The sequence below is a fragment of the Mobula birostris genome, chromosome 5 (genome assembly GCF_030028105.1).
Source record: "Mobula birostris isolate sMobBir1 chromosome 5, sMobBir1.hap1, whole genome shotgun sequence".
Lineage (NCBI taxonomy): Eukaryota > Metazoa > Chordata > Chondrichthyes > Myliobatiformes > Myliobatidae > Mobula > Mobula birostris.
In genome coordinates this window covers 80,825,427-80,849,957 of record NC_092374.1, presented here as the reverse complement: position 1 = coordinate 80,849,957, position 24,531 = coordinate 80,825,427, and the positions used below count along the sequence as shown (strand labels likewise).

The 24,531-nt window shown below is 41.2% G+C and overlaps 1 protein-coding gene across 4 annotated transcripts in view; it reads right to left on the bottom strand.

The window, feature by feature from the left end:
* The window catches only part of chd3 (chromodomain helicase DNA binding protein 3), a 130,815-nt gene that overhangs the window by 67,198 nt on the left and 39,086 nt on the right, over positions 1 to 24,531 (bottom strand). For all 4 annotated transcript variants that reach the window (XM_072258256.1, XM_072258260.1, XM_072258259.1 and 1 more), the window contains exons 11-20: positions 23,809 to 24,020; positions 21,160 to 21,291; positions 20,728 to 20,833; positions 20,032 to 20,223; positions 14,590 to 14,790; positions 13,765 to 13,902; positions 11,486 to 11,607; positions 10,835 to 11,008; positions 8,841 to 8,982; positions 6,452 to 6,583 (exon numbers count right to left, since the gene is read on the bottom strand). In XM_072258256.1, coding sequence (XP_072114357.1) covers positions 6,452 to 6,583; positions 8,841 to 8,982; positions 10,835 to 11,008; positions 11,486 to 11,607; positions 13,765 to 13,902; positions 14,590 to 14,790; positions 20,032 to 20,223; positions 20,728 to 20,833; positions 21,160 to 21,291; positions 23,809 to 24,020 — 1,551 coding nt within the window. The remainder of the gene's footprint in view (positions 1 to 6,451; positions 6,584 to 8,840; positions 8,983 to 10,834; positions 11,009 to 11,485; positions 11,608 to 13,764; positions 13,903 to 14,589; positions 14,791 to 20,031; positions 20,224 to 20,727; positions 20,834 to 21,159; positions 21,292 to 23,808; positions 24,021 to 24,531) is intronic.

Here is a 24,531-nt window from a genome sequence, read left to right as displayed (position 1 = left end):
AGTCTATAGCCATCAAATGCTCTTCATATGATAAGCAATTCAAGTCAAGTCAAGTCACCTTTTATTGTCATTTCCACCATAACTGCTGGTATAGTACACAGTAAAAACGAGACAACGTTTTCAGGACCATGGTGCTACACGATTCCAGTTTGCAAGCAACGGAAGCAATCCAAAACGAAGAAGGAGGATACTTAAGGGGTAATGTCGATAATACCAAGGAGCTAATCATTTACTTCAGAATGGGCAAGGCAGGACACCATATACCAGTCTCATCAGTGGAGAGAGTAACCAGTTTTGAATTCCTGTATGTTAACATCTCAGATTACCTGTCCTGGGCTCAGCATGTTGATGCCATCATCAAGAAAGCATGCCAGCACCTCTAAGCACTTTGTCAGGTACTCTAACTTCTGCAGATGCACTATTAAAATTATAAGACCACAAGACATAGGAGCAGAATTAGGCCATTCAGCCCATCAAGTCCTCTCCAGCATCTCAAGATAGCTGATCCCAGATCCCATTCAACCCTATTGATCTGCCCTCTCACCATATCCCTTGATGCCCTGACCAATCAGGAATCTATCAACTTCTGCTTTAAATATACCCACAGAGTTGGCCTCCACCACAGTCTGTGGCAGAGCATTCCACAGATTCACCATACTTTGACTAAAAAAAAAATTTCTCCTTACTTCTGCTCTAAAAGGGCGCCCCTCAGATTTGAAGCTGTGCTGTCTAGTTCTGGATAGCCCCACCAAAAGGAACACCCTCTCCACATCCACCTTATCTAATCCTTTCAACATCTGGTAGGTTTCAATGAGATCCCCACACATTCTTTTAAATTCCATTGAGTACAGGCCCAAAGCTGCCAAGCACTCCTCATAAGTTAACCCCTTTATTCCTGGAATCATCCCCGTGAACCTCCTCTGGACTCTCTCCAATGACAATACATCCCTTCTGAGATAAGGGGCCCAAAACTGTTGACAGTACCCCCACGTGCAGCCTGACAACTGTCTTATAAAGCTTCATCATTAGGAGCTTAGGAGAACAATGGCACCTAATAGCAACTCCTTCGCTTGCATCTTTGGAAACAGCTCTAATTCTATCTTTAATATCTCTATTTTTCCCTTTCAATGTTCTTTTGAAAACCCTAACCTGAAGTTAAATGCTGACTTTGGTTCTTTGCAGGAATAGGACCCGCTCTCGAGGTTTCACGATTGGCCACCATTCGATATGCCACGGATGCGGCCTAGAAGACTAGTGTGCCTTCAGGGTTCCAGGATTTCATGGCTCTGGAGGTGGGTGGAATCGAAGTCGGTACCCCTGCAGGAAATTGGTGTGTCGTGGAAGACGGAAGATCAAAAGCAGAAGGCTGGCTGCTGGCTGTGTGCCCAGAGACCCGAGTTCTTTGGGCACAGAGCTTGGAAGAAGCAACGCAACAGACTTTTAACATCGTAAATCAGAGCTGTTTGTTATGTCTCCCCTCTTGCCATGAAACAGGGACATCTCTTTTTCCCATATTAGGGAGAGAGAGAGCGAGCCTGTGGTATGTCAAATTACCGGGTGAACGAGTAGTCTTTGGGGTACTGAAAGTCTGTCTTTATTGATGCTTTGCTGCACGCTTGAGGGCTTGGTGGGAGGCGCTGATGCTTTTTTGCTGGTTGGTGGGGGTCATTGCTCTGCTGCTGCTCATGCATGGGAGGGGGGAGCTGGGGAGTCTTTGGGGTTCTAACATTTAGCTGTCATTCATTCTTTGGGGCTGTTTTCTTGGATGTTTGTGAAGAAAAAGAATTTCAGAATGTATATTGTATACATTTCTCTGACATTAAATGTACCTTTGAAACCTTTGATCATTATTTCCTTGCTTTTGTATTCTGTTCCCCTAGAAATAAATGCCAATGTTGCATTTGTCTTCTTTACCACAGACTCAACCTGTGATTTAATCTTCTGGGAATCTTGTGACATTCACAAGGACTCCCAAGTCCCTTTGCACCTCTGATGTTTAAATTTTCTCCCCATTTAGGTAATAGTCTGCACTCTTGTTCCTTTTACCAAAATGCATCATACCATTTTACCTGCCACTTTTTGTCCATTCTTCCAATTTGTCTCAGTCCTGCTGCAATCGCATTGCTTCCTCAGCACTACCTAACGCTGAACCCACCTTCGCATCATCCATAAACTTTGCTACAAAGCCATCAATTCCACTATCTAAATCATTGACAAGCAATGTGAAAAGTAGTGGTCCCATTACTGACCCAAGGAACACCACTAGTCACTTGCAGCCAACCAGAAAAGGCCCCTTTATTCCCACTTGCTGCCTCCTGCCTGTCAGCCATTTCTCTATCCATGCCAGTATACTTCCTGTAACTCCATTGGATTTTATCTTGTTAAGCAGTCTCTTGCGAGGCATTTTATCAAAAGCCTTCCGAAAATCTAGAAAATGACATCCATTGCCTCTCCTTTGTCCATCCTGCTTGTTATTTCCTCAAAGAATTCTAACAGATTTGTCAAGCAAGATTTCCCTTCACAGAAACCATGCTGACTTTGACTTATTTTATCATTAGTCTCCAAGTATCCCGAAACCCCATTCTTAATAATGGAGTCCAACACTTTCCCACCCACTAAAATGAGGCTAACTGGCCTATAAGTTCCTCTTTTGTCTTCCTCCCTTCTTAAAGAGTGGTGACATTTGCAATTTTCCAGTCCTTTGGGACCATGCCAAAATCAAGTGACTCTTGAAAGATCATGACCAATGCATCCATTTTCTCTTCAGCAACCTCTCTGAGCTCTGGGATGTAGTCTACCTGGTCCAGGTGACTTATCCACCTTAAGATCTTTGAGTTTGCCTCACACTTTTTCCTTTGTAATAGCAATTGTATTCACTCCTGCTCCCTGACACTCACGGAGCTCTGGCACACTGCGAGTGTCTTCCATAGTAAAGACTGAAACAAAGATGAAGCAAAGTTCATCTGCCATCTCTTTGTCCCCCATTACTACCTCATCAGCATCATTTTCCAGTGGTCCAATATCATCTCTCACCTCCCTTTTACTCTTTATCTTACTGAAAACAACTTAGTATCTTGCTTCATACTATTGGCTATTCATCTTTTCCCTTCTTAATAGCTTTTTTAGATGTCTTTTGTTGGATTTTAAAAGCCCCCCAAACATCTAACTTCTCATTCACTTTTGCTACCTTATATGCCCTTTACTTGGCTTTTATGCAGTCCTTATCTACCCTTGTCAGACACAGTTGCCTAGCCATGCAGTTTGAGAGCAACTTCTTCTGTGGGACATATCTATCCTGCGCCTTGTGAACTATTTCCAGAAAATTTCGGCCACCTCTATTCTGCCGTCATTCCCACCAGTATTCCCCTCCAATCCACCTGGGCAAGCTTGTTTCTCATGCCTCCGTAATTCCCTTTATTCCACTGTGATACTAATACATGTGACTTATGCTTCTCCCTCTCAAACTGCAGTATGAATTCAATCATATTATGAACACTATGTCCAAAGGATTCCTTTATGTTAAGCTCCCTAATAAGATCTGGGTTATTACACAACACCCGATCTAAGATAACCTTTCCCTTAGTAGGCTCGAGCCTTACTTCAGTGGTTGGTAAGTTGATGGAGAAGATCCTGAGGGGCAGGATTTATGAACATTTGGAGAGGCATAATATGATTAGGAATAGTCAGCATGGCTTTGTCAAAGGCAGGTCATGCCTTATGAGCCTGATTGAATTTTTTGAGGATGTGGCTAAACACATTGATGATGGTAGAGCAGTAGATGTAGTGTATATGGATTTCAGCAAGGCATTTGACAAGGTACTCCATGCAACGCTTATTGAGAAAGTCAGGAGGCATGGGATCCAAGGGGAAATTGCTTTGTGGATCCAGAACTGGCTTGCCCACAGAAGGCAAAGACTGGTTGTAGACGGGTCATATTCTGCATGGAGGTCGATCACCAGTGGTGTGCCTCAGGGATCTGTTCTAGGGTCTGAGTCCATAGGACACTCAAGGCTGATGCGCAGGTTGACTCTGTGTTTAAGAAAGCATACGGTGCATTGGCCTTCATCAATTGTAGGATTGAATTTAGGAGCCAAGAGGTAATGTTGCAGCTATATAAGACCCTGGTCAGATCCCACTTGGAGTACTGTGCTCAGTTCTGGTCGCTTCACTATAGGAAGGATATGGAAACCATAGAAAGGGTGCAGAGGAGGTTTACAAGGATGTTGCCTGGATTGGGGAGCATGGATTTATGAGAATAGGTTGAGTGAACTCAGCTTTTTTTCCTTGGAGCGATGGAGGATAAGAAATGACATAATGAGAGGCATTGATCATGTGGATAGTCAGAGGCCTTTTCCCATGGCAGAAATGGCTAGCACGAGAGGGCACAGTTTTAAGGTGCTTGGAAGTAGGTACAGAGGAGATATCGGGGTAAGTGCTTTAGGCAGAGAGTGGTGAGTGCATGGAATGGGCAGCCGGCGACGGTGGTGGAGACCGATAAGATAGGATCTTTTAAGAGAACAGGTATATGGAGCTCAGAAAAGGCTATGGGTAACCCTAGGTAATTTCTCAGGTAAGGACGTGTTTGGCACAGCTTTGTGGGCCGAAGGGCTTGTATTGTGTGGTAAATTTTCTATGTTTCTAAAAGCTGCTCTAAAAAGGCACCTCGTAGGCATTCAACAAATTCCTTCTCTTGTGATCCAACACCAACCTGATTTTCCCAATCCCCTTACATATTGAAGTCCACAATTACAACTGTGACATTACCCTTATTACATGCTTTTTCTAGCTCCCTTTGCAATCTCAACCCCACATCTCGGCTACTATTTGGAGGCCTATATACAATTCCCATAATGTTTTCTTTACCCTTGCAGTTTCTTAACTCTACCCACAAAGATTCGACATTCTCTTACCCTATGTCGCCTCTTTCTAAAGATGTAATTCCATCCCTTACCAAAAGAACCATACCACCGCCTATGCCTTCTTGCCTATCCTTTCAATACAAAGTATATTCTTTGATGTTAAACTTCCAACCATGACCTTCTTTCAGCCACAACTCAATAATGCCCACAACGTCATACCGACCACTCTCTAATTGCGCCACGCGTTCATCCACCTTATTCCGAATGTTACATGCATTTAAATACAGCATACCCTCTGCCAAGTTAGTTTAAAATCTTGTATCTTGACAGGTTGCATTGTAATCCCTGGTACAGTAATTCCGACACACAAAAATGCAAGAGGTTGCAGACAGTTGTGAGCACTGCCTTCCCCACCATTGACAGCATCTACAGGAAACACTGCCTCAACGAGGCAAGAGCTATCATTAAGAAACCTCACTGTGCTTGTACACATGATAATATATTCAATTATGTAGACACCATAGCCAAGAAAGTACACCAACGTCTCTAATTCCTCAGGAAGCTAAACATATATTTGGCATGTCCCCATTGACCCTTACTAATGTCTATTGACGCATCACAGCTTAATGTGGCAACTGTTCTGGACATGACTGCAAGACAGAGCAGAGAGTTCTGTTGAGCTGTGTCCACATTATGGAAACCAGCTTCTCCTCTATGGACTCTGTCTACACTTCTCACTGCCTCAGTAAAGCAGACAATATAATCAAAAACACCACCTACCCAGATCATTCCTCCTTCTCCCTTCGGATAGAAGGTAAAAATGCTAGAAAGCACATACCACCAGGCTCAAGGACAGCTTGCATCCCACTGTTGTAAAACTATTGACCAGCTCCCTAGTACAATAAGATGGATGCTTGATCTCACAACCTACCTCATCTTGACCTTTACCTTATTGCCTACCTCCAGCTTTACACTTCAGTTTGCATTCTGTTATTGTTTTACCTTATACTACTTTCAATGCACTGTTTAATGAATTGATTTGTATGAACACTGTAGACAACAAGCCCTTCACTGTACATAAACCAATTCATTATTGTACACAGCTGGAGTAAGCCATTTTTCCCTTCAAGCTACTTTATCATCCTCAGGATCACAGGTCACCTTCTGCCTTTATTTCACTTCTCGGTACTATCCCTCATGTTCTTTAATATCTAGAAATCAACTGAACTCTGCTTTTGAATGATCTCAGTGACGGAGACTCCACACCCCTCTGGGGTAGAGGGCTCCAAAGATTCACTTTCCTTAGCATGAGGAAATTTATTCTCATCTCAGTCAGAGACAGCGACCCTGCTTACATAGTGGACTCAATTCTTTCTTCCCAATACAATCACATCGAAAGAATGAATGCATAACCACGAGACCAGACACATACAGAGTCTAACTCAAATTGTACACCCCACCTGACCATGCAATCCCCAAGTCATCAGCAAATTTGAATCTTCCAGTTCCTTCACAGATCTGAAAAATGGGCAATATAGAGATTATGAATATATCAGTGTATATCATATCAGTACACGAGGTTACTAGTTTACCTGAGAAAATATCAGCACTCTGTGGCCCTGGTCCTTCAACTTCCTCAACATTTTCTGGAGCAGCATCAGTTTTCCAGAGGACTTGATCAATGCACTGCCTTCGTATGCACCATTTGGCAACTTTGCACCCTCCTGAGACAAAGACAAATAAAACAGATGTTCAGGACAACATTTTGCCCACAACAATGCTCTGACACAGAAGTAATTAACAGAATAGTTCAAATTCATCAAACCAACATCTTTCAATAACAGGGACGCATCTTTTCGATACATTTTCTCTCTCCTTGACCCCATCAAGTTTCTCCCTCATTGCTCAAGGAATGCAGGAGTGAACAACTGTAGTTTGAAGTCAGACTGACCGTCACCTTAAGAGTAATAAATAATAGCCCTACGAGCACTTCAACATTCCAGAAAGATTTTACAAAATTTAAAGTGGAGGTCTCAGAGAAAAGCACATTCTTTGAGTCCATAGGTTGTGGGAACAGTTCAGTGATGGGGTGAGTGAAGTTAATCCCTTTGGTTCAAGAGTCTGATGGTTCAGGGGTAATAACTGTTCCTGAACCTGGTCGTGAGAGTCCTGAGGCTCCTGTACTTTCTTCCTGAAATCACTTAAGTCTCTGAATTGTTTTTTTTTAAATCAGCTGCCCTTTCAACTTACAATATCCCAACATTGGCAAGTCCAAAACCCAAGATTTCTCTGAGGTCAGGCACACAAAGGCTGATGACAGTATTCTCACTAGTGCAATAGGTAACACGACAATTCTTCTACCAATACCATAAAGCCACAAGTACCTAGAGATGGGTTTTCACAAAGAAATAAACCAATGAACACTGGTTATGGTGAACTGGATGCACTGCTTGTCATTGGTTGTGGTGAGCCAGATGCACACCCCTCAAGGACAATGAAGAAGTTACACAAATAACTGTAAAGCAAAAATCTGCTGATTTATTCAAAAAGGCAGGAGGCTGGAGATGGGGCGGAGGGAAGGGGCTAGAACCAAAATAATTGGATAGCCCTTTCAGAGAGCTGGCACAATCATCTCCTCCTGTTCTGTTTAGTTTACCGGTTGTGTAAAATTAATGTGTTCAACCAAAACTCTATTGAAGCATATGACGGTCTGCTAATCACGCTGGACCACCCACTGACAATGTCTAAGATAATTTATGAATGGTTATGACAGAAATGAGTTCTATTAAGTATATCAACTGATTGTTCTCCCTGGGAAACGAGGAATATACAGTTTGAGTGCTCGCTAATTTAGCATTCTGTGTCCAACATTCTCTCATTGGAGTTGAAGGCTATGTGTTCAAACCCCCTTTTAGAGTTTCAAGTGTGTAAAAAAAAAAGGTTTCTGCTTTTGATCTAATACTAAGGAAGTACACCACACTCTGAAATATCCCATGGATGAGCAGGTAAAGCAAGTCACGTATGCCCTCACGGTTTAGCACAAAAGATCACACGGGGTATTTTAAAGAGACAGGTATTTCTACTCCCAGACAACCCAAAACAACCTTAATTCTCAACTGTCAGAATATAGTATATGAAGTGGGTATCATCACACTGGGGGACCTTGTTGTACATAATTCATGTACATTCCATTTGTAATGAATTTTCCTGCCCAAAAACGATAATGTTTGAACTTCAAAGTTACTTTAATGGGTTTGAAGCATTTTCCAAGTATTTATTTGTACAACACAAATGCATGAATTTGCTTTCCTTTTTTACATACTGATATACACATACATATACACACACAGATATATATTATACATACACACATACATATGCATTTATTTATTATAATTAACATTTTTTCTATTATTATGTATTGCATTGCACTGCTAACACAAAGACAACAAATTTCACGACATATGCTGGCCATATTAAATCTGATTCTGAATGATACTCAAATCAAAATTGCTTCTCTTTTCCAAAGTGTAGAAGGCTGAAAAATGATCTGATAAAGGCATTTAACAAAAAAAAAATTAATTAGGTAACAAGCAGGTGGAACATTTGGATTAGAGGAAATTTCTTTATATGGAGTATTAAATCTGAGAATTGAGATCCACAGGAAGTGGATGAAGGAGCAAGCAGCAAGCTCAGGAAATTGGTTTTGCATTGCAAGGCAGGCTAATGATCACGCTAACTGTAAGAGCAGGCTCCAAGGATTGGCGAATCCTCACTCATAGTTCTACGTTCATCCCACTCACTATCCCTTAACCAGTCTGAATTGTCCTTGATTCTTGCCAAAATCACTACCACTGTTAGGTACCTGTTGCTTTCTTGGGATGGTTCACCAGATGAAATGCAAGACTCCATTTCTGGCTATATGTTTCAACATACCAAACTATGCATAATGTTAGACAGTACAAAATGGCAGACACATACCATGGCGGCCACAGGGAAGAGGTAAGGGTGGTTACAACACTTCTTCAGATCCATCATGATATTCAGCAGTGACACCTGATTCCCACCTCCTTTGGAGTTGAGGGCATCAAAGTTCCTCGTCAGAATAAATTTGTAATATTTCCTGAAAGACAAGTAACAGGATACAGATTTATGTCTCCAGTCTGAGGCCGATAGCATCTAGTGACTGATTCAGTTAGGCCATGTTAGCAAATAATTAATTAAGAGAGGTGTTCAGAAATTCCAATTTTTACTTCTCCCTTCTGCCCCATCTTTCAGAAGTATTTCCAAAGGTTTATTTCTACAGAGGTATTTCTAACTATTTCTACTGATGGGGCCGAAGAAATGAACAAAGAGCTGCTTTTTGAAAAATACAGATTGACATGAGAAAAGGAATTCAAGTTCCAAATTCACCGTTAAGACAAACTGGTTAAGGTACAGAAATACAACTTTCACAAACCTTCAGCAAAGAAAATTAGTAAAAGAAAAATGCCATTCCCCCCCCCCCCCCAGTCCTTATGCTCTATCCACTTCCATCCAATGCCTTCCATGGATTAGAATCACTGAAGTTGTTATCTAAGAGATTTAATATCTGTCAGGGTGAAGGATTCTTGACTGACGTTAAGAAAACAGCATGTTTTTTTTGTTGTTAATATCAGATATTAGGATTGAGGTAGACCTTAGGTATTGTGTTGCTCTGATTAGCAAAGAGCAGGTTAAGGGAATAGGCAAAGATTTAAGGGTGTTGTTGGAATAGCTACACGGATAGGTGTTCATTAAGAAAAAAAATGTAACTAGCAAGCCACAGTATTGGCTGACAATGTATTATTTTAAACACATCACGTTCTTATGATTTGGAATGCTCTGAATAGACAGAGGAAACAGATTCAGCAATAATTTTTGAAGGGGACTGAGGTGAAAAAAACAAATTGCTATGGGAAGATGGCTGGGGCCTGCAATACTAAGATCATATTCAAAGAGACAGTGTTGATCAATGGGTGAAAGATTTGCTCTGTGATCCAATGACAGGAAGAACATTCACAATCCGTAAGCTCAGTGCTGATTCAATTGTCAATGCTCAAAATATTGGGAGTGTAAACTGAACTGGTAGCAAAAGTGGATTCTAAAGTAAATCAAATATTCCTTCTCTAAAGCAAAATACTGAAGACACTGGAAATCTGCATACACAAAACATTTATCATTCTGGAAGCATTTGTGTAGAAAGAAACAGTGATGTTTCAGTTCAATATTTTATCAAAATGGGTAAAGTTAAAAATGAAAAATCAAAAATAAACACTGCAGATGTTGGAAATGTGAAATAAAATCAGAAAATGCTGGAGACGCTAAACAGGTCAGACAGCATTTGTGGAAGAGCAGAAGTAACATTTCCAGTCGAAGACAAGGGGTTTTCTTTCTGCAAATGCTGCCTGAAGAAGTGTTAAAGTTGCAGAAATAAATTGGGGGGGGGGGGTGGCGATGGATCAGATCTTCGGTGGTCAAACAGAAGAGACTGACTGATGCAAGTATGGGAATGTAAGCTAAAAGATGCAGTTAAGGTTCTCCCAGAAGGATAAAGAACATTGAAATACCAAGCAAGGAGAGAAAGAAACTGCTGATTATGGAAATGAGGTACACAAGCTTGAAAGAATGAAAAAAATACAGTTGCTGGAAATCAGAAACTGAAAATAGAAAATACTGGAAACCTTCAGGACAGTCAGCATCTGTAGAAAGTAAAGCAAAGAATGTTTCAAGAAAAAGACACTTTACTGGAACTGATAAAAATATTTCTCATTCCACAGATGGAATGACTACCTATCTGACATTGTATTTAATGCTGAGGTCTGAAGGCTGGCAGAAGATGAGATGTTATCCCTCAAGTGTCACTGGATCAGTGGTTTCCTCCCCCAAAGTGTGAACCTTCTGCTAAAGGTGAAGGAGCTAACAGAGTTGCAGAGCACAGGAATGCAGTTACTTACTTTTGCATCGTGCTTAACTCCACACGAACAATCAATTCAGTCTTGGATGGCATGTTCTTAAAGACATCTGTTTTAAGGCGTCGCAACATGTGGGGACCGAGAAGATCGTGGAGCTTCTTGATCTGGTCCTCCTTTGAGATGTCAGCAAATTCTTCAAGGAAACCCTCCAGATTACTGCAAAAGATACTGAGCGTGAGCCATGCTTTGGACAATTACTCAACCCACACTAGGATCAGAACCCTCTCACATCATCGATGGTATTGCACCAGCGACAAGAGTTTATACAGAAACTCCAAACAGCAAACTCCACAGGATTATCTCACAACGGGGATTACAACAATCAGCACAATAAAGTAATAACATAGATTTCAAGAGGCTTATAAAAGGAAGGAGCAATAAGAGAGGTTTGCAAGAAATGACAGAGTTTGAAGCACAATCATTAATATGGAAAATTAGGGATGAACACAACTTCTATCAGGGAAATTAACTCTACTTTTGAGCTGTTAATATGGCTGAATCATGTGTCAAGTCATTGATTCACTCTTTCCATCTCAAAAGTGGCAAGATAAAACCAGACTCAGAGCTTGGACTATTTAGGGTTGGCACTTTGTAACTCAAGGTTATGGAAAGCAATCTTATCCTGCCACTTACTTGAAGCGGTCGGGTGTCAGGAAGTTCAGCAGATGGAAGAGCTCTTCCAGGTTGTTCTGCAGAGGAGTCCCTGTTAGCAACAGCTTCCAATCAATCTTATAGCCATTCAATACTCTGAAAAACTGAACAATAATGACAATGTCAAGACAGCAGATGTGGCTGTTTTCTTCAGGTTACTTTAATGGATAACACAAAAGTAAGTTCAAATCTCTTTAGCGTTCAAACCCATGCAGATATTCCCACGGGCAGTACTGACAGACCACAGGAGAGGAGGAGGTAAATATTGATCATATTGATATTTCACGGAATTTATGTGTGTAAATCAAACAAGTGAGGGGTTAAACAAAAATTAGACAAATTTGAAGGGGGGGAGCTCATCAGAAGATCAAACGAAATATTAAAACAGCGCCAAAGATAAGCAGGAAGATGAAGGGTTCTTGAAGATGGGAACATGGAGTTGAGTTATGAAAAGATCAGCCATAATCACAGTAAGGAACATAACAATTAACCAACTGAGATACTCTGGGATAGAAGAACAATAATGTACTGGTTAAGTAACTGGATCACTGATACAAGAACATGAGTTTACATCTTCCTGGCAACTACGGATATTTCATTTTAAAAAAATAAATCTGAAAGTTTGGAAAATCGTTGGCTTCACTGTCCAATACAATTAAACAACTTAACAGTTGCTAAAAATATCTTTTTCACTAATATCCTTCAGAACAGGGGTCCCCAACCATTTTTGCACCACGGACTGGTTTAATATTGACAATATTCTTGTGGACTGGCCGACCGGGGGGTGGGGGGGGGGGGGGGGGAGCTTTTCAAGTAGAGTTGCCAACCTTCTCACTCCCAAATAAGGGACAAAAGTAGCAGTCAAATATGGGACACTTGTGTTTACCCCAAGAAAGACTACCATGACCATGAAGCATGACGTCATGCGTGTACGTGCCGATTTTTTTCTACAAATCGGTTTTGGCTTAATCTTCCCGATTCTGTTAAGTGAAACTACACTGTACGTACATTATTTCTACTTTATATAGGCTGTGTATTTATCATATCATTCCTGCTTTTACTATATGTTAGTGTTATTTTAGGTTTTATGTGTTATTTGGTATGATTTGGTAGGTTATTTTTTGGGTCTGGGAACGCTCAAAAATTTTTCCCATATAAATTAATGGTAATTGCTTCTTCGCTTTACACCATTTCGGCTTACAAACTGTTTCATAGGAACGCTCTACCTTAGCGGGGGAAATACGGGACAAGGGCAGTCCCGTATGGGACAAACCAATTTAGCCCAATATACGGGATGTCCCGGCTAATATGGGACAGTTGGCAACCCTATGTTCAAGTTCAACAGTGCGTGACAGGGAATGAGGAAAGGTGCAGCTGACTCATATCGTTTCCTCGCGGCCCGGTGGTTAGGGACCACTGCTTTACAGAAGGAAATCTACCATCTTCCACAACCTAGCCTGTGTGTGAATCCTGACCCACTAATATTTATTTATTTAGAGAGGCAATGTGGAACAGGCCCTCTGACACAACAAGCTGCACTGTCCACCAATCCATCTATTTAACACTAGTCTATTTACAAATGTGCTGGAGTTGAACTCCAGTCTCTGAGGTTCCAAGCTGCAATAGTGTCATGCTAACCACTACTCTACCATGGCAGCCCACATTGACTTTTAACTGCTTCCTCAGTTCTAAGGTAATTAATGATGGGCAATAAATACCAACGATTGCCAGAGATGTACACCCATCATGAACAAATAAACTAATGCCAAGAGTGGCCATTCTTACATAGATGTCATCTAATTGAATTTTAACCATCCTTCCACTTAGTTAGGCAAGTGGGAAAGTAAAAATGGACAACTGCCTTGCTAGCTTCAAGTATATACAACAGACCTTTGGACATTAACAATCCAAAAAATGGGAATTCAAACCACAAAGCAGCATAAGAAACTACTGGGTTTTCATAAAAATTCAAGCCGATCCTAATGTGAATTGAAAAGGAAGACTTTGGGCCTAGAAGTACCAATGTGCTTGTCTCGTACTTTTCCTCTAAAATGGAACAGTGAAATCCTCACACACCTAAAATAATCCATCCAGGGTGCCAAAACTTGCCAGAAATAAGTTATAGTGACACTTGGAAAATTGCTAGAAGTGAGGTATCAGCTTCTCAAAACAAGGACCAGAAGGTCAGCAGTTAGCTTCAAGGTAAGAATTGTAAATGATGAAATGCCAGACACGGAAAGTGAATGTGCCACCCAACTCACCTTGGACTGATTGTTCTTTAATCTGTGTGCTTCATCTACCACTAGACAGGCCCACTTAATGGAGCTGAGAACTGCCTGGTCAATGGTGACCAACTCATAGGAGGTCAATAAAACATGAAACTTCACCTGTGCCTGATTCTACAAAAGAGAAACACAAAATCAGTTCAATCATTAAATGAATATTGTTGCACAATGATGGTTGGGGCTCAACATGTTTCCCATCCTCTTCAGATTCTTCTGAATCACTCTCCAGTGGCTGTGAGCATCCGTGGGTCTTTCCCAAACCCAATCTTCAACATCAGAAGATACTGCATCTCAATGGCCTGATATCAGACACTTCACTTCATTCTCAACATTCTGCACCACAACACTAACTCAGAATACTCAGAAGACAAGAGATTCTGCAGATGTTGGAAATCCAGAGCAACACACAAAATGCTAGTGGAACTCAGGAGGTCAGGCAGCATCCACGGAAATGAATAAATAGTGGACATTTCGGGCTGAGGCCCTTCAGCAGAACTGGAAAGGGAGGGGGAAGATGACAAAATAAAGAGGAGGACAAGCTAGAAGGTGATAGGTGAAATCAGGTAGGTAGGGGAGGGGGATGAAGTAAGAAGCTGGGAGGTGACAAGTGGAAAAGCTAAAGGGCTGAAGAAGGAATCTGATAGGAGAGGAGAATAGACCTTGGGAGAAAGGGAAGAAAGAGGGGCACAGGGGGAGGAGACAGCCAGGTAAAGAGAAAAGGTTGGAGGGCAGCCAGAATGGGGAATTGAATACTTTCCTTCATTAATTACAACTTAAAATACTGAGAATTAGAAAACTTACCCTGATTTTGACTGCCCGCTTGCTGACTTTAACTGCATTATCATCGAAGCAAAATTCATTTTCCCGGATGACAGCACGGCTATCCTTGTCTCCTGTGTATGTTACCACATAGAAATTCGGTGCCCACATCTCAAACTCTCGCTCCCAGTTGATGATTGTGGATAGGGGAGCACTGACCAAGAAGGGGCCTTTCGTGTGTCCCTGAGGAATCAGAACAAAAAAAATGTAACAATTGAAATGAAATCTTCTGAGGAGAAATTAAATCACCAAGCTAGCCAAATACTACAAGGCCATCAAATAAAATTAGCTATGGTAAAAGAAGAAATTGAGTGGTGACCAAAAGCTTGATCAATGTTAAAATGGAAGATGCTGCAATTAAGATTTGGACAAGTTTTGGAGGACCTGCAGCTTACAGAGTTGTGGAACCTTGCATTATTTAACTGAGGGGATCTTGAGCATTGGTATCCAATACATTTGAGGTAGGCTTCACAACTTCTTGGATTCACAGAATGAGAGAGCACATGTGCGAGATAATCATGAACTTGCCACTAAGAATTACCAATGGGAAACAAGAGCCAGGGTGAATAATGTTCTACAATCACCTACTGCCACCTGGTATTTACAATCATAAAAGTTGGTGGATTTCCATCCACTACCTCCAAACCCCCACCCATCCGTCCCCCCAATAAGAGAAGGAAAATGCAAAATTTAAGTGCTGGTGAAGATGATTTATGACAGCACAGAAGATTTAAGGTACATGGGATCCATGGTAAGACCATGAGAATTAGGCCATTCAGCCCATTGACTCTGTTCCGCAATTTGATCATGGCTAATCTATTTCCCTCTCAACCCTAATCTCCTGCCTTCTCTCCATAACCTTTCACGCCCTGACTAATAAAGAACCTATCAATCTCTGCCTTAAATACACCCAATGACCTGGAATCCAGTCTCCTCTGGCAACAAATTCCAGATTCATCACCCTCTGGCTGAAGAAATTCCTTCTCATCAATGTCCTAAATGGAAGTTCCTCTATTCTGAGACTGTGTCCTCTGGTCTTAGACTCTCCCACCAAAGGAAACATCCTCTTCAAATCCACTCTATCAAGGCCTTTCAATATTTGATAGGTTTCAATGACATATCTCCCATTCTTCTAAATTCCAGTACATACAGATGCAGAGCTTTCAATCACTGCTCCTATGATAATCCTTTCATTCCCGGAATCATTCTTGTGAACCTTCTCTGAACCTTCCCCAATGTCAGCACATCCTTTCTTAAATAAGGGGCCAAAAACGGCTCACAATATTCCAAGTGAGGTCTCACTGGTGCCTTATAAAGCCTCAACATTACATCCTTGCTTTTAGCTTGTAGTCTTCTTGAAAAGTATGCTAACAAAGCATTCACCTTCCTTGACACCAGCTCAACTTGCAAAGATGGGATTCAAAATTAACTTGGCCAAAGACAGGAGGTAGTGGTGGAGGGTGGTATTCTGACCGAAGGTCCACAGGGAATACTGTTGGAACCATACTGTATATAGACAGGCTGATTAGTAAGCTTACAGGTGACATAAAAATGAGCAGAGTTGTGCATGGTAAGGAAGGCTTTCGTTTGACACAGCAGAATACAGTCTGATTGGAAGCTGGGTGGAGAAATGGTAGATGGAATTTAATCAGAGGTCAAATGTAAGAAGGTATTGAGTAATCTGCAGGAATATTGATGTACAAGGGATCTTGGGGTGCAAGTTCTTAGCTCCCTGACAGTGGCAACACAAGTGGACAGGATAGTAAAGGAGCTGTATAGCATGTTTGCTTCCACCCATTAAGGCATTCAATATAAAAGTTGGTAAGTTGCAATGCAGCTGTATAAAATTTTGGTGAGGCCACTATGTATGCTTCTGGTTGCTGTAGCACAGAAAGCATGTAAAGATTTTGGAAATGATTCAGAAAAGTTTCACCAGGATTGGAATATACCATATATGTATTTAAAGAAAGGATGGACCAACTTTCTCTCAAGTGTTTGAGGCTGAGGGGCAACCCAAGGGAATTATGTAAAATTATGAGGGGAATAGATAGGGTAGATAGTAAGAGTCTTTTTACCAGGTAGAAATGTCAAATACTAGAGGGCATGGCTTTATAATGGTCAGCTGGTGGTGCAATGGCAACTGCACCAGACTTTGAGGCGAGTGGTGCTAGGTTTGAATCCAGTTGGGTCCTTACACACTTTCCAGCCATGCTGGGTTGAGCGTAGAGCTAGCAACTTAGCTTCGTAAAAACCAGACAAACACTAAAGAAACAGCAAAGTTGCTGCCCAATCCGCCACAAGGCACAGAGAGGAACAACAATGGCTTTACAATGACAGTGGGAAAGAAAGGAGATTTACAACACAATTAAAAAGACATATTATGTACATGAGTGGTGGGGTGGACATACGTCTTTACCAAAGCAAGTGTAAGGCACTCCTTCCCTCCACTACCCTGCAGGTCACCCTTGGGCATGGCGTAACACCTGTTTAGCAAACCACCCCCGCCCCCCCAAAAATCAGGGTCACATGAAGCCACGGGAGCAGGTGATGGATGCTCATATGAGCAGTTGCTGCATATCACAAGCCCTGGTTATGCGACCACTGACACCAGGCAGGCAATCTCTGAAGAGTATCGATAATGGCCTTGGTGGGGTGGGGTGTCATCTATCTTGTAAAGACACTATGCAAAAAGTAGCAATGGCAAATCACTTCTGTAGAAAAATTTGCCAAGAACAACCATGGTCATAGAAAGATAATTATTGCCTACATCATATGACAGGGTGTATAACAAACCAACATATGCAAAAAGTGGTAGGTGCTGGAATACACTGCTAAGAGAAGCGGTGGATGCAAATATGACACCAATGTTTTAGACGGGCACGTGAACAAGGAGGAAATGGAGGGATTATGGACCATGTGCAGGCAGATGGGATTAATTTAATTTGATGTTGTGGGCCAAAGTACTTATTCCTGGCCTGTATTATTCTATGTATACATTCTTAAAAATCCCAAAGAGATCCTGGCTTCTGTGCAAAGGTGAAAGAGTTAACAGTGAACCTGTGGTCCAGTTTATATCTTCTCCATTCATAGCGACTGCCAATTTGCAGTCACCTGTTCTGCATTAAAGCCAGGTTCTACAGATTATAATTAACCCAACAACAATCAGTTCAAACAGAACTTCTACCAATGTCCCCTTAGAGGTGGAAGGCTAATAGAATGCTGGTCTGTAGAGGACCAGAGTTCATTAGGTGATAGTGGTGGGGTGGAGAGATGGTTAGATGGTTACTAGGAGTTATGCTAGAGCAGGGTTTTTTAACCAGAGATCCGGGAGGGGTTGTGATTAAAAAAAAAACAAACATCGTTTTTTTTTAAACTTTGCACAACACACAATACTAGCACTTGCAGTGGTGGGCAGCCCCGCTAGCAATCTCATTACAGGCCTCTCAGCCCAGTACGGCAGTGCGCAGTAGGACTGAGTTATTTGGTTGAGTCCATTCTCAGTTTTTGACACGAGATAGGGGATGCCATTGATAATTGGTGAGTGCTGTACTGCATGGAGAGGAGGATGGTAATCTGATGAGGAGCGCGAAGTCTGTTTTCCAAGCAATGAATGGACATGCTCAAGGCTGTGATATCAGCCTTTTCCTCCCCCAGCTTCCCCTTACGCGCTGCCGACTGACTTATGGGAGCAAATAAACTCTATGAGTGTAGTAGAAAATTGGAAGAAAATTTTCATTCTAAAGAAGGAACTTTTATGTGCCACAACTCAGCTGCTGGCCTGTCACTTTGCTGTTGTAAAAAAAAAGAAAATTCTGACATTATCACAACACACTGCTTTCTTCACAGAGGGGTGCTGATGTCAAAAACTCGGGAGATGAAATGAAAAAGTTCTGGATGATGCTACAAAAATGGTTAATTTTATTAAACAACGACCAGTTCACCCGAGAATGTTTTTAAAAAATGTGCGAAAACCAGGACAAAGGGCACACCAATCTCCTACTACATACAGAAATCCAGTGGCTTAGCAGAGAAAGAATTCTCAACAGGGTGTTTGAGCTGAAAGGTGAATTGCAGGAGTCCTTTCGAGAAAATAGTAGGCCAGATTTTGCCGAGTGCTTTAAAGATGAAGAATGGCTGCAGTAACTAGCCTACTTAACAGACAGTTTTCATCATATGATCCTGTTGAACAAATCTCTGCAAGGCCCTGGAAGAAACATTTTGACTTCAAGTGACAAGATTCTTGAGTTTAAAATCTTTGGAAAAGTCATGTTGCAAATGGAAATCTTGAAATGTTTCCACTGCTGCTTGGGCTTGAGAGTGAGGAAGGACATCAGAAAGTCTCAAGTCTTACTGAAAACCACCTGGAAGAACTGCAGAATAAAATTCAACAGCATTTTCCTGCCTTTCAACACAAGTGTTTGACAGGGTGGAGGGACCCTTTCTCTGAATCTTCTGCTTAGTCTGAGAACTTGACTTTGAGAGATGAGGAAAAACTTTGTGAGCTGCAGTCTGATCATGCACTCAAGATGAGATTTACTGACCTGCCTCTGGACAAGTACCGGATTTCTGTGGAAGAAGAGCATCCTGCCATTCATAGGAAAGAAATGAACATTTTGCTGCAGTTTTCAACTTCTAACATGTTTGAGTAAGCGTTTTTTTGTTTAACAAGCATCAAGAGCAAGGGTAGAAGTCGTCTCATTTCAGTTGAAATTGAAATCCTAGTGTGCTTATCTCAAGTTTAATGTCTGCCTTATGAGTTTTTAAATATTTATGAAAGGAAAAAAGATTACTTTCAATAAAAGTAAATTAAGCTTAACTACCTGTTTTTTCAAAGGTTGGCTAAAATTTATTCTCTACTCAAAAGAACTTCAGACAATTTTTTTCGATTATTATATCTACAACTTACTGATAATGTTACTGTACTGTGAGCTACAGATGTATTAATTTTTTATGCAGGGGTTCCCTGAGACCTGAAAATTATTTCAAGGGTTCTTCCAGAGCAAAAAGGTTGAGAAGGGCTGTGCTAGAGATAACCAAGGCTTTGGCTACATTACACCTGGAGTATTGTGAGCAGTTCAAGGCATCATACCTGATGATGAATACACTAGCCTTGCATATATTGGCCATAATAACACCTGGGACTCCAAGAATTAAGTTATAGGAGAAATTACATATCAAAAAGCTGTATTCCTGAAATTCATAAGATTAACAAGTAATTTGTTTATACTTTCAAGAATACTGCAGTGTACTGATATGGTACAGTTCCTCCCCGGATTACTAACGCCTGACCAATGGACACCCCTCACATACGGGATGGATTTGCTGGCTGCATCTCAGACTAGAAGTGTAAATATTCATTCTGATTTTCCAACATCTTAACTAGCCTCTTCCAGTAGCACTGAGAATGATTTTAAACTGCATTACCTCTTTATACAAAGAATACAAGAATACAATGGTCTGGATGGTTTTTCCCAGTCCCATCTCATCAGCCAGAATGGTATCAGTGCCCTGTGACCAGGAAAATCGCAGCCAATTTAGACCCTCCAGCTGGTACATGTGCAGAGTTCCACCAGTGACTGTGATGAAATCCGGCTGTACCTCGTACTTAATTGTAGGCTATGAGTGAAACATAAAGAGCAATTAAACAATACAATCCTGGGAAGAGAAACAGAGAGGTTGAGGAAGGCAGTACTCAACAAGTGTAATCTATCACTTTCTATCCTCGAGATCAGTACTTGAAACTGTAAATCTCAGAAATGTTAAGAGCAAACAGATTCCCATTCGTCACCATCAATCTTGAATACACATCTTACAACAACCATTTAAGATTATTAGTGCTCAAATTCTCAAAACCCTTTCAGATTTTCAACACTTCAGCACAATTGCTGATATGGTTTTTAGATTTACTGGGAATACCCACAAGAAAATGAATCCCAGGGTTGTATATATATTTACTTTGATAATAAACTCACTTTGAGCTCAACCTTCTACATTCTCCAAACTCTTCACATACCCCTGAATATTTTTTGTCCCCCCCAAATGCCCCATATTAGAATACCTACTCAACGATTCACAATGATTGCCAAGCACTTTAGACCATGGCTTCCATCTCTCACTTACTTCTACTACAGGCGAGCTGGGTGGCTTCTCTGCCAAAAACTCCTTAATTTTCTTGAAATTTTTGGTTTTCTTGGGCCTGGTTGGATCCTCCCCAATGATCATCTCCCTGCAGCGGAAGCAGATTAGCATAAAAAACCAAGATACCTGCATGCAGAGGCACCAATGGGGCATTAGGAAGCAATCCTACCCAAAACTATTGGGGCCAATAGCCTTTACTGAGTGGTTCAAAAGACATATTAGATAAGCATAGTAAATAATTTTTCCCTTTGTATTAATGGGATGAATTTAGGCACGAGATGAAAAATATTACGGATGTTACATCATACAGATGGGTCCACTGCCTGTGCCCCCGAGAATCTACATAAAGGACCGTAGATACACGTATGCACATACAAATATACACACACACACACACACACAAAATAAAAGGACCTGTGATTCCAGTATGCAACTTTGATGGAGTCATAATCTGGGATTTCCAGCTCGTCCTCCTCCCAGGTGGCCTGATCATATGGTAGATCCCTCCACTTCACCAGGTAGTGGTAATTTCCTTTCCTGTCAATGCTGCAGAACAAATAAGGTGAAGGAACAGTACTTTTACAAAAGAGGTAAATTGCAATTATCCAATATGCACCAAATGGCAAACTCCTGATCAGTATAGTTCATCAATGTTTATGACCACTTTGCACTGTGTAAACTTTAGTGCAGAGAAGATTCACCAGGATGCTACTGGTACTAGAGGCATCTATTATGAAGATGGGTTGAGTGAACTAGGGCTTTTCTCTTTGGAGTGAAGGAGGATGAGAGGTGACTTGATAATTTACAAGATTAAAGGCATAAATCAAGTGAACAGCCAGAGACTGAGGGGCATAATTTTAAGATAATTGGAGGAAAATGACAGGGAGAAAATCAGAGGTAAGTTCTTGACATAAAGAATTTGCCACGGGTGGTGGTAGAGGCAAATACTTCAGGGGCATTTAAGAAAATCTTAGGCAGATGGATTGTAGGAAAATGAAGGGCTATGTAGGAGGGAAAGATTAGATTGATCTTAGAGTAGGTTAAAAGTCAGTACATGTGCTGTAATGTTCCACGTTTTTACTTCTGTTTCTCTTGGGAATGCTGCTTACATGATGCTATGTGCCTTGATGATATAAGTAAGTTTTTCATTACAACTGTGCAAATGACAATAAATTTGACTTTGACTCAAACAGAGGTCAGCAAGGCAGGGATCAAAAGAAAAGGGAAGGCAGCTTGATCAGGTGTTCCAAAAGTGGACAAAAGGGCAGCTAGAAAGAATTCCCTGATCAGACACAACAACCTGTTCTGCTAATGCTAAAATTAATCAAGTTATTTAATTATTGCCTCCCCACCGTGAAACACAAAATAGAAAATATAGAAAATTTCTACATCTATATAGTGCTCACATTAACATTACTTAGCTAGACTGTTTTGGCCAGAATATTATCAAGGTTTTGGAGACTGTTGAAACAGAACACATCCAGGATAGGGTAAAAATAAGGATGTTTCCACTTGATTGAGTTTAGTTAAAAAGTCAAAAACTAGAATCATAAATTAACCACTAATAAACTTAAGGACATTTTTTTCTTTTTAACAAGAAGAGGAAGCATGTAGTGCATCCAAAGTAGGAGATTCTAAAATTAGAGGGCATGTGTTTAACATGAGAAGGGAAAGATTTAAAAGGGACCCAAAAGGCAACTTATTCCTCATGAAGAATGCTCCAGCTGCCAGATGAAGCTGTAGAGGTGGGTATGACTGCACTGTTTACAAGATATTTGGACAGTTACATGTGAAGAAAAGTTTAAGATGTATCTACCTCAGATTAACATCTTGGTCAGCATGGATGAAATGGACTGAAAGGCCTGTTTCAATGCTGCATAATTCTGAGTACTACTTAAGGCAAATGGCACGGAATCATTAGGTAACAGGGCACCACAGTAGCATAGTAGCTAGCGCTTTTACAGCTCATGGGAATCGGAATTCAAAATTCAATTCCTGTAACAAATTTTGTATGTTCCTCCTGTGTGCGCCTGTGTTTCATACAGATGCTCCAATTTCCTGCCACAGTCCAAAGGCGCACTGGCTAGTAGGCTAATTGTCCTGTAAGGCAAGGGTTAAATGGTGGGTTTTTGGGCTTGTTGGGCTAGAAGGGCCTGTTCCATGTTGTATTTCTAAATAAAATAAAGGAGAAGCTATTTAAATGGTGAAATAAGCGTCTACCATTTGAACATTAAATATTTCAATGTCACCATTTCACCTTTGCTACACAATTCTTGCCTAATAAATTCCAATCACCCTGAACACCTTGCTTGGGTGGGTGATGGAAGCAGATAAGCAAGTATCATTTAAATTGCCAAGGCATAGAAAGGCGGTGCATAAAATGCTAATAAATGGGATTAATTTAGTTAAATGATGGTAGGCATGCATGTGGAGGGGCCCAAGGGCCGACTTCCTATGCTGTGGATTCAAAGCTCAGTTTTCAAAATTGTAATCAACTCCAAGCTATACAGCTCTTTGAGTGAGTGTGTTCCAAATTTCTGAAATTATTCTGGGAGGAAGTGGTTCTGGATAAACTCCTGGGTTTTAATTCTGCTCTGGACCCTCAATCCCTACCATAATCACTGAAAAATATTTATATCCTGTAAAATTCTTTAATCGTTTTAACATATTTCTGTAGCCAGAGAGTGGTGAACCTGTGGAATTCATTGTCACAGGCAGCTGTGGAGGCCATTGCATTGGGTGGATTTAAAACGTAGGTTGATGGGTTCTTGATTTCAGGGGGTGAAAGATTACAGGGAGATTTCCAGCATCTGCAGATTTTCACTTGTTTGTTCCATGGCCCAAAATCAGGTTTGCTTACATGAAAGGGTTGTGAGTTTCTTGGACATTTTAAGTCAATCTATATTTCTATTTTAGCCAAGTGAGTGAGGGGAGGTTAGACAAGTTGACAGAATGAGCATAATTGGCTGAGTAGCCTCCTTCTGTTTGTGCTACTAAACAGAAACCATAAACTTGCGTATCTAGACAGCTAGGACACAATATCGATAGTGCTCACCACCTCACCTGTGCTGCAAGATTCGATGGATGGTCATCCACTCCAACTTTATCCCATAGCGATAGAACTTCTCCTCCATGGCAGCATACTGAGGGTGATGGGCTTTCCGTTTATCACTCTTGCCATCGTCATCCCCAGAGCAGTAGTCAAATGGAGGTGGCTCATCCATGTCAGTCTTCCGCTGATAATTCCGAAACATAACCGAGTGATAAATCTCCAGCTGTTGGAAACAAATGTGCATGCAGATTACTGTAAATTGATAAAACTAGCAATGTCTACCAGTGCTCCAGACGAGCACCAACGTCCTTCAGGAAAGACTAAAGACAGAACACTGCCCAGACACTCCCAAATGATTCTGACACACACCTGGGGATCATTTGTGAACATTGATATCCATTTACTCCATAACACTGCCAAGGCCTTGGCCAGTTCTATCACGGGTACATCTCTTCCCACCATTGAGGACATCTACAAGAACAGCGTCTCAGGTAGATAACATCATCAGAGACCCTCATCTTCTGCCGTGCCCTCTTCTTGATGCTGCCATTGGGCAAGAGGTACTGAAGCCTGAAGACCCACAGCTCCCTAACAGCTTCTAGCCCGCCCATTGCCATCAGGTTCTTGAACTGAAGAGCTTTAATACCGCCTTGAACTATATTTGTCTTAGTGCTCAACGTGCACTAATGCTATTTCGTTGTGTAAGCTTTTGACAACCAAGTCCAGCTCCTGGC